The following is an 11150-nucleotide window of genomic DNA, read 5'->3' on the forward strand; positions in this document are numbered from 1 at the left end:
CTTAAGCAGTTATGAGCAGCAGGCTGTGTAATATGTGTGAACTCTTTTATTTTTGTTATCACTTAGATTATGGCCATTTGACTTATAGCAGTGTCCAGTGTTTCCCATACATTGAGTTATTTGTTATTTTCACAAAATCAAAACTGACAGCCACAAATAGGTTTTCCAAAAGGATTCTACTTCGTTGAATAAACTGAGCACTGCACGTTTCAAAATTAAAATGCAGCGCGGGTGTATATGAATATATAATTGAAAAGAACCGACCGTCTTCAGAAAAGCTTTGATGTCATTTTCATTTCGTCTTTCCTAGCGTTTTGTATTTGATTACAGCCGTTACCGGGAAACCGTTATATCTCCGCTCCAACAGCACCTCCTGCTGGCAGAGAATGAATTTTGCAAGCCTGTGGGAAACACTGGTGTCTGTCAGCAAACATAAACAAAAAGCATGCTTCAGAACTGTTTTGAGAAGGTGCTTTGAGCCATGTATTATTACTATGAATTAGGCTACTACTACTACTACTATTACCATCTTGTGCCCTGCAATAATCATTTACTCAAACTCGCTTTTATGAGATAAAGAAGAAAAAAAAAATCTGCCAAACATATCGGCCAAAAAAATCAGCATCATATATCACCCATCGGCTGCCCTGATTTCTAAATATCGGCATCGGCCAGAGAAAAACCCTTATCGGTCGACCTCTATTGCTGACACTTAAATTAATTGTTTTGCCACTTTTGCACTTTATTTAAAAAAAAAAAATGTTTATTTGTTATGCATGTTATGTATGTTTATTAAAAACAAGTTTTGTAATAACCAATTGTTCCGGTCCGGACCTTTGACACTGATAAAAATTCAGATTTGGACCTTTGAATGTAGACTTTGAGAACCCCTGCATTAGAGTAATAAAAGTGAAAGATTTCGGGATTATTGGATTAATTCTTACATTTACAAACAACAAACGGTTACACTTTACTTGAAGGGGTGTGCATAAGACTGACATGACACCTTCATAATCATGACATGACACCTACATAATCATGACATGACACATGTCATGAATATGAAGGAGGTTTTATGCATGTTTATGACAACTGTCATTAAGTGTCATTCGCTCAGTTATGTAATTTTTAGTGCAAAGATGACATTGTTTGAGATGTCTTTGTTATGGGTTATGGTTAGGGGTAGGGGTAGGGTTATGTTAGGGTTAGGTCAAATAATGTCATATTTGCATTAAACATGACATAACTGAGCGAATGACACTTAATGACAGTTGTCATAAACATGCATAAAACCTCCTTCATATTCATGACATGTGTCATGTCATGATTATGAAGGTGTCATGTCAGTCTTATGCACACCCCTTCAAGTAAAGTGTTGCCAACAAACATTATTTAAAAACATACAGACTTTTAATTCCAGTGTTTCCAAAAACAGGAGAAACATCTTGTATCACTAAATGTAAGATTATTTAAGACCATTATGACTGTATTTTTTTAATCACTTAATTGACACATACACTGCTGTTCAAAAGTTTGGCATCAGTAGGATTTTTAACGTGTTTTAAAGAAGTCTCTTCTGTTCATTAAGGCTGCATTTATTTGACCAAAAATACATAAAAAACAGTAATATTGTAAAATAATAATACCATTTAAAATAATGGTTTTCTATTTTAATATAGGCCTACTTTAAAATATAATTTATTTCTGTGATGCAAAGCTGATTTTTCAGCATCATTACTCCAATCTTCAGTGTCACATGATCCTTCAGGAATTATTCTAATATGCTGTTTTATTATCAATGTTGGAAACAGTTGTGGTGCTTAATATTTTTTTTGGAACCTATTATACTTTTTTCAAGATTATTTGATGAATAAATTTAAAAAGAACAGCACATATTTAAAATAGAAATCTTTTCTAACAATACAAGTCTTTATTATCACTTTTTATCAATTTAACACATCCCTGCTGAATAAAAGCCTTCATTGCTTAACAAAATTAAGAAAACTGATCCGAGATCATTTGCTGGCGTATACTTGGAATTGGAATGACATTTTTGTTGCTAAATGGGTGATTAGAAACTTTTATATGCAAGCTGACTGGTATTATTTCACAACTCTCTCTTTATTCCATTAGAGGGCGTCGTTTATTAAACATGTGAACCGGAAATAATAGTACAATTGACCAGTTCTTATTTTTTAAGCGGTTTTAAAAATGGCGACCGTGAAGAGGTGTATGTTTACACTTATTAATGCGATTATAACGGCTCTTATCATAGAAAGTCAATGTCGACTCCATCATCTCATACTTAAGGTATGTGTGTGCTGTGCTTTAAATGTTTTCTGTAGGATATTCTTATAGTCGCTGTGTTTCCTTCACTGTTGTTTAATGCAACGGATGCTGTTTTAAGATTAACCAGTCATAACCGTTTTGTTGTGATAATGAAAGTGATGATGATGTAAACGCATCTCGTGCGCCGCTAAACAGACTCGTTCTGTCTCAGGATGACATCCGTCAGCGGGTCCATCTGAACACTTTCGGCTTTTATAAAGATGGTTACATGAGTATGAGCATGAACAGCCTCAGCTTCACTAATGGCAGGACGGACAACATTGACAGCTCCACGGTCAGACTCTCTCTCTCTCTCTCTCTCTCTCTCTCTCTCTCTCTCCTGTCTGTCAGATGAGATTCATTCACTGCGCCATAATAATATGGTCAAATAAACCAATATGAAAATGTCTCGGATGTTATTAATGGACTTTTTTTTTTTAATCTCACCATATACGTGAAAATTTCTCCTTGTCAGAAAATGAAAATAAATATTTGTCACCTGCAGTATGTTGATGGGGAAAAACTGGCTGTAGGGTTTCTTCTTGAAATAATCTTTCTAATTTATATACATTTTTTATTATAAATGCATTTATTTATTTATTGCAGATTGGTTTTAGCCTAGATCGTGCAAGCAATAATGGCTTCTCCTCATATCTGGTCAGTATCTGCCTTTGAATGTCCATCTGAATGTATTTCTGTGCTGTTGCTGTGTAGTTTGGGTATCAGTGTTGTGTTGTGTACTAAATGTGTCTGTAGATTGTTATTGTTAGTTTAAGCTAAATGTCTTATTAACTTAAGTTAGTATTAGCATAAATTAACCGCTGTAACTTGGCAATCTTGTCAGTTAAGGATATAATAGCATTACAGTATGATGTAGTTATTAGATTAAAGCTAACATTACATTCAGTCATTCATTGTATGATCGTCAGTCAAACTGAGTCAGATGATTGATGACCTCTCTTATGAATACACAGGACGAGGGTCTTGACTACTGTCCTCTGAAAAAGGATCCAAGTAGTAATTTTGCAGGAGTGCTTCTCTTGCTGGACTTCAAAAATAACTTGTGAGTTTTACTTTTTAAACTCTTTAAACTTTTTATTTATTCCTCATTTCTTACAATTAGAATGAATTTGGGAGTTTTATCCAGTTTATGAATGTTCTGTCATGACTTGCAATATCCTCAGAGTGAGGAAGAAGACTTCAGCAGAGGCTGGCGTGTTTCCTAACATCATACCCGTGGTGCCCAAAAACATTGCAGAGGAGCTGCCAGCTGAAAAGGGGCAAGATCTCCAAGACAAGGGGCCAGATGATGAATCTCAGTCTAAGAGTAAGTCTTTCTTATCTTTAACTGTATATCACATCATGGGATACACTACCGTACAATATCAAATTTGGGGTCAGAAAGATTTTTTTTTTTTTGTAAATAAAATTAATACTTGTGTTCAGCAAGGATGCATTAAATTGATCATAATTACAGTAAAGATATAATGTTACAAAAGATTTCTATTTCAACTAAATTCTGTTCTTTTGAACTTTCTATTCATCACAGAATCCTGGTAAAATATAAATATTTACACCAACTAACTGTTCAACACTGATAACAATAAAAAATGTTTCTTGATCACCAAATCAGCATATTAGAATTATTTGTGAAGAATCATGTGACACTGAAGACTGGAGCAATGGGTGCTGAAAATTCAGCTTGCCATCACAGGAATTACAGGTTAAAATATATTCAGTTGTTTTATAATTTACCATGCTACTGTTTTTTTGGTTAAATAAATGCAGCCTTGGTGAGCATAAGAGACTTTTCAAACAGTAGTCTATATATGTTCTCATCCCATTTGTGTTGTAAATGAAAGCCTTTTATTTCATGCAATTATAATGTTGGTTTTACATTCCTGTTTTGTATCAGTCTCCTTTTCAGTTAGATTTTGTGTTTCTCTCCTCCTATTAATTTGTAGCGGGTTCTAAATCCAAGCAAGATGTTGAGGTGAGATCTGTTTTTAATTATTTATGACTGCATTTAGTCTGAAATAACTCTTAATGTCTTCATTCTGCATTAACTGATTTTGATGTTGTTAGTCCCCCCAGAACAAGGCAGAAGATACCTATCCTCTTCAGAACGAAGGCAAAATCTACTCATTTCAGGTATTACATGAAGTGGTTTTGCTGAGAGCTCATGGGGCTCTGAAGTACATCAAGCTAGTTCTGAACTAAACTAATACCAGTTTATTTCTAGGTGTACTTTTAACATCTTCCCAATTGTGCACTCCATTGACTGACCTGTTCTTGTTTTAGTTTTACTTCAATGTCACAACAGATGAGCTGCAAGGCCTTTATAACTTTTATTTCTACAACTGCTACTCCATGCCAATAAACCAGGACAGCTCTGTGTCAGACATGCTGCCTTTCAGCATTGATGTGAGTGTTTCTGAGTTCTAAAATGCAATGGCCATAAATGTAATGAAGTACAAGTCATACAGTACAAGTCTATACTCAAGCGGTAAGTATGTTTTCAGATCAACATCAAGGAGAAGAATCCAGACAGCTTTCTCTCAGCGGGAGAGATTCCTTTACCTAAGCTTTACATCTGCATGTCCATGTTCTTCTTCCTCATCGGCACGCTGTGGATTCATGTTTTGCATACCCATAGGTAAGTGCTACAATAACAGACATTATGTACATTTTCTATTTGACAGTTTCATACAAGAAATGACCAGTAGAGAGCAGCAAAATCATGTCTGATTGTCTCCTGTAAAATTAATAAAACAGATTTTGTGTACAGATTACTGTGTACTTCTCTCTTTTCTTTTTTTTTAGTTCTGATGTTTACAAGATTCATTGGCTGATGGCTGCTCTTCCATTCACAAAGTCACTTTCCCTTATTTTCCATGCAGTGAGTGTTAACCTCTTTATGTGTGTGAATGTTGAAGTAAAATGCTTATATTTTAAGTAAAAGTATCTAGATTTCAAGAACATTGTTTTTATCCAAATCATACATCATAAATTAGCAAACTTTGATAGTTTTTATGAAAAACTTGCAAATTATGGGAAATGCGACTGAATTGCAGTTCCATTTTGCTCTATGAACCACACAACTGTTTTAGCCAGATACCCAAGGCAAAAAGCAGCATTACATTCCTTTTGTTTTAACGATTATATTCCTATTTTACAGATTGATTACTACTACATTTCCAATCAGGGCTTTCCTATTGAAGGCTGGGCTGTGGTCTATTATATTACTCACTTGTAAGTTCACCAGTACAAAGTGTGTGTGTGTGTGTGTGAGTGTGAGAGAGCGAGATATGTATGTAACTGGATAAGACGGGAATAGGGTGAAGTACTGTCATATAAGAAAACAAAAACGAAATAACGAACCAACATGTATGTACAGTTATGTTTTTGCGCTTAAGACTGGAATACATTACACAACCTTTAAAATCTGAGCAGATTTTAAAACACTGGACATCATACACCAACCAACTAAAGATCAAACACTACTACACTCTTGTCAGCTTGTCTGATATCCTTTGATTGAATTCATTGTCTGAACCTGTGCCTTTGCATTACACAGTTTTATGTGAAATCGGTCCATTTCGACATCCCAAAATCTGCACACTCCCACTGGCTTTGACTTTCGGCAACTTTAGCAGTGATTCTTCCAGACTGCAAATCAGGACAAAAGTCATGTAGTGTATTCCAGACTTTAGGTTGGTTAGGTGGGTAGTGAACTTGTTTTTTTGGATGAAAACCTCTGTACTGTTGTCATGATTTCTGAACCAGTAATTCAGCTAAATGTGCGTGATGTTTGATTTTGCTGAATGTTTTCATTTGTGCAGGCTGAAGGGGGCTCTGTTGTTCATCACTATAGCATTAATAGGAACTGGTTGGGCCTTTGTCAAGCATATCCTCTCAGATAAAGACAAAAAGATCTTCATGATCGTCATTCCCCTGCAGGTATTGGTCTTTTTTTTTTTTTTATATATTTTTCAGCATCATCTTAAAGTACTGTTTCTACTAGTGTTCCCTCAAAGTGTTGTGTATGAATATGCATTAAAATCCCAAGTTTCTTTGAATCATATACAGGTCACAAAACACTAAAACACTTTGGTCAATGCATTAGTACAGTATTACACAACGTGGAAGACAATGACAGCACATGTTGGTTTTTTTCTTTTTTTAAGAGAATGTTGTTAATTTTTTATTTTTTTTTTAAAGCTCAACTATATGCTGTCCTATGATATGAATGTAATGTGATCTTGTTGGCCTTGTGATATCAGGTTCTGGCCAATGTGGCATACATCATTATTGAGTCTACAGAGGAGGGCTCCAGCGAGTATGGTCTGTGGATGGAGATCCTGTTTCTGGTAGATCTGCTGTGCTGCGGGGCTATTCTCTTCCCAGTTGTCTGGTAAGTGCTCTCCATCTTTGTCCTTTTGATGTGGCCCAGATTTAATTTTCTATACCATAAATGATATAATTTCTTAACTAATAGACCAGAGTCTGATGTCTGTATTATATCAGTAAATGGTAGGCTGTTTTGGCTTTTTATTGTTAGTAGGGCTGGGTATCGAGTTCGATGCTTTTTAGGCACCGACCGAATTGCCTCGATACTATTGAGTATCGAAAAATGTCTTGTCGTTCGGTACCAAATTTTGATACCTAAGGGGTTAATCAAGGAAAAACACTAACGTTAGTTGTGTTCAATTTGGTGCGGCGCTGCGCAGACCGATTGGTGTTTGACATCAAAGTACCGCGAGAGCGATTCGAAAGCGCCGTGTCAAGTTGAACACACCTACTAGTTTACGCCGACTGACGCTCAAAGACGTGGCTTACACGCGAGGCTGTAGTGTGTAAAAGCGCCCGACTCCCCGTAGATGTAAGGCTACGTTTACACTAGTGTGTTTTCGTTTTACACTGGTGTGTTCAACTTGACACGGCGCTTTCGAATCGCTCTCGCGGTACTTTGATGTCAAACACCAATCGGTCTGCGCAGCGCCGCGCCAGATTGAACACAACTAACGTTAGTGTTTTTCCTTGATTAACAGCTTTTTAAAATGAAAGTGTTCCTCGTCCATACTGGCGTTTCCACTGCGTAAAAGATCTCCGTCCACACTACACGACCGAAAACCACCATTGAGTGTTTGTAATAACTTCCTATTGCAATCTAATGTGTCTTTTGGTCATATAATGTTGCTGAAATATGTTATTTGTAGCCCTTTATATCGGGCTAATCTACTGCTTAGCTTTTCTCATGTAAACATCCTATATTGTTATGAAAGTAGGCAGAATCTCATGAAAATCACATGCAAATCATATACTGTCGTAATCATATGTTTATTAGCTTCATGTTTCATCCGTAGGAAAGTTTTTCTTATGTACAGAACCGAACACGGAAGTGTAATGGACGTTTGTCATTGGAGACAGGGCGGGTTATAAATTCATAATATGATTGACATGAGCAGCAAATGAGCTTCTGCTCATCAGTAAAACAGTGGAAAATCAATAGAAATGATGATTCTGTCTGAACTATGCGTTTTAAAATGAAAACGCACTAGTGTAAACGTAGCCTAAAAGATGTGGAAACTATTTGCACTGATTTATTGTGTTGGTTACATTTTGTTCCTTTGTATATATTTTTTTAGTACGTTTTTTTTTTTTTTTTTTTTTTAAGTAATTTAATTTTTTTAAAAGATTTGAAGTGCACTTCAAGTGCACCTTCAGCACATTTAAGTGCACTTCCTTTTCACATCGCTGAACACTGACATTTAGGTAATGTAATCTTGTTAAAACAGATTTCATAAAATTGGTATCGAAAAAATTATCGTTCAGGAACCGGTATCAAAGTCAAGGTATCAATGTCGAAAAAAATTTTACGATACCCAGCCCTAATCGTTAGTAGTTTAGTAGTCTAAAAACAATTGTTTTTGTTTGATAGGTCCATAAGACATTTACAAGAGGCATCAGCAACAGATGGGAAAGGTATGTCAATATAACATTATCAGAGCACTTTCTGGTCAACAGTTCAGTCTGATATAAAACTTGATGATCACATGTACCCTTTTCAATGGTCTTTTTTATGACCAGTTGTAAAAGACGTCAGTCTTGTGTCACAATGTTTAAGCCATTTTAACTGAAATATTGTGGAAAGTGCGTATTTTTAATCTTTCCGAATGTTTTTCTTGGTCATGTGAGCTGTCCTCCTTCACATTTGGCTGTTCTCTACATGCTATTCAAAAGACTTGGTCTTTACAGCATGAAATTGAATAGTGCTTTCAGAATGCAGCAGTTCTAGATATGCTGCTGTAGACATATGTTAACCAAATAGTAAATCCTGCCATGTAAATGCTAAACAGCTCTCACTTACAGCCTAAGTCTCAGATTTTTTTTTTTAAAGACATTAATACTTTTATACAACAAGGATAATTTGATTTATAAGTGACAGTAAAGATATTATAATGTATGTTACAAAATAATTCAGTTTAAAATAAATGCTGTTCTTTTGAACTTTTTATTCATCAAAGAATCCTGAAAAAAAGAGTGTGATAGTTTACACAAAATCATTAAGCAGCATAATTGTTTCAACTGTGAAAACAATAAGAAATGTTTCATGAGCACCAAATCAGAATGATTTTTGAAGAATCATGACACTGAAGACTGGATTAATGGTTAGTGAAAATTCAGCTTTACCATCATGGGAATAAATTAAATCATAATTTTTTTATTTATTTTAAATTATAACAATATTTCAGATTATTACTTTACTGTACTCTCTTTACTGTATTTTTGATTAAATAAATGCAGCCTTGGTTGAGCATAAGACACTACTTTCAAAAACAAAACAAAAAAAACAACTTACAGAACCCAAACTTTTGAACATTGTATATGGAGAATTATTGAAGTCAGTCCATTCCAATGATTTGCTCATTATGAGCACCAATTGTTTGTATTGATTTTGTGGTATTATGATGCCATAAGTCAGATAAACTGATCCTAAGCTGAAAACACCGATGGATCTAGTCTTCATTATAAACACTGACCACAGTCAGTGGGCACGCATGAGCCAGTCAGAGTTTGGTCAGGGGTTAGTTTTTCATTCTTCTGAACAAACAGTGCATGTGTAATATGCATCTGCATCTGCAAGTCTTCGCATCTGCTAACATTTGTTACTAACATAAACAACACATAGTATTTCTCCATTGTGTTTTAAAAAAAATAGTTTTAGGGTGGAAAAATGGATCCTGCTAGAGCTACTCTCTTTGGCATGTGCTCTGCCACCATGCAATGCTGCCTGTTGTGACAGCAGATGCCAGGCAGCTTGCAAATGTCATAGCTCAGAGAAACCAGCCTGGGTTATGACTTTATCCCACCCACAAATCCAGGGAATGGGTAGACAGATTTGACCCTGCAGCAAGGGATCTCTGCAAATTCCATCATCTGGAAAAAAAAGTCTAATTTTTTGTTGGCTTTTACGTCGAGGTAAATACTTGCATAACCTCATGTACCATTATAATTATAATGAACTGACCGCCAACTTCAGTGATCGTAAAAGGAGCGCTCTTTATTTGCTTTGTGTGATTCTGTCGCAAATTAAAGCTTTTGTTTTTCGAGGCACTTTGTGATTTCTTACTTCATACACAAAAGTGCAAAACTTTGACAAAATTTGATTTGTTGATGATTTGATATTTTATAAATAGTGGTAATTTATAATAGTTGTTTTATAATATCAAAATATAAAGCAAAATAACTGGAAATGAATGACTAATAAGCCAAAAAGTGCTCCTCTGCTGCCATCTACTGGTTATAGTGGTAATTTGATGTCTTTTTTCATTTTAAATAAGTTTTTGTTTACCACAAAGTATATTTTGGTCGTTCCATTCAAAATAACATTTAAATGTGATAATTTTTTAGAGCTTTAAAGTGCTGGAAATAGTTGTGTGAAATACTTGAAAGTAGGGATGCACCGATATCGATACTGGTATCGGGCCCGATACTGAGCTCCTGTACTCGTACTCATACTCGTTAAAATGCCCCGATACTAAACGCCGATACCACACAGCATGTGATAAGTGCCATATTCAGACAAAGAAACACCGACAACAGAACAACAGACAGCAGAATGGAGTTATTAGAGATTAAGGATGTCCACGAAGTATATGTATGCAATGGATATAATGTTAAACATTCAGTATTAACGCCTGTATAGCTGATGTGTGCGAGCTGATGAGCAAAGCACGCTGAGTGGATTGAGCGCGCGGCGGCGCAGATGCGCGAGCTTGTCGAGTGAATATACCTTTCTCACAGACATCACTGGAAATTTTGTAGTTCAGTTGGATATGTTAAGTTACTTAACGGTAGAGAGAGAGAGAGCACACACTTCTGTTGTGTGATCTTTGATGTTCACTCACTTAGCATACGCATCATTTGAATTAAAACTAAATCGTAAAAATAAGACCATTTATAGGGGCATTCACTATAAACATCATTTATTTTTAACCTTAGGCATACACGATTATTCAGAGACTAGATATAATATTTGATTTTTTTTTTTACCAGTGGGTGCAGGACACTATAGTTCATTTATGTAAGTGAGGATAGGAAAATAAAGTAAACGGTGAGAAATTATACCCAAATATTCTTCATACAGTGGACTACCAGTAAAACTTTTTGGGACCAAAAATTATTCAGACCGAGTCTGGGAAAAAAATTGAAGTTGAGGTTTGCATGAACCTGGGTGACAGCATGCCCAGGAGACTACAGGCTGTCATTAAGGCTAAGGGTTGCCCGACTAAGTATTGATAGTTGTGTAAATACTGTCA

At 35.6% G+C, this 11150-nt stretch overlaps 1 protein-coding gene across 7 annotated transcripts in view; it reads left to right on the forward strand.

Annotated features, from left to right (window-relative positions):
* The first annotated feature begins 2140 nt into the window (after positions 1–2140).
* The window catches only part of LOC107740935 (protein GPR107-like), a 25488-nt gene continuing 16478 nt past the window's right edge, over positions 2141–11150 (forward strand). For 6 of the 7 annotated variants that reach the window (XR_001640134.1, XM_016553492.1, XM_016553495.1 and 3 more), the window contains exons 1-14: positions 2141–2310; positions 2501–2623; positions 2935–2985; positions 3303–3391; positions 3513–3655; positions 4293–4321; positions 4414–4479; positions 4630–4752; positions 4851–4984; positions 5152–5227; positions 5507–5580; positions 6171–6288; positions 6612–6742; positions 8270–8313. Coding sequence is in view for 6 of the 7 variants with exons in the window: in XM_016553492.1 (XP_016408978.1) it covers positions 2212–2310; positions 2501–2623; positions 2935–2985; positions 3303–3391; positions 3513–3655; positions 4293–4321; positions 4414–4479; positions 4630–4752; positions 4851–4984; positions 5152–5227; positions 5507–5580; positions 6171–6288; positions 6612–6742; positions 8270–8313 (1300 nt within the window). In the remaining variant the exon portion in view is untranslated. The remainder of the gene's footprint in view (positions 2311–2500; positions 2624–2934; positions 2986–3302; positions 3392–3512; positions 3656–4292; positions 4322–4413; positions 4480–4629; positions 4753–4850; positions 4985–5151; positions 5228–5506; positions 5581–6170; positions 6289–6611; positions 6743–8269; positions 8314–11150) is intronic. The other variant, XM_016553493.1, reaches the window with a different exon arrangement.

This window comes from Sinocyclocheilus rhinocerous, unplaced genomic scaffold, assembly GCF_001515625.1.
Source record: "Sinocyclocheilus rhinocerous isolate Xijiao unplaced genomic scaffold, SAMN03320098_v1.1 scaffold346, whole genome shotgun sequence".
NCBI classification, from domain to species: Eukaryota; Metazoa; Chordata; class Actinopteri; order Cypriniformes; family Cyprinidae; genus Sinocyclocheilus; species Sinocyclocheilus rhinocerous.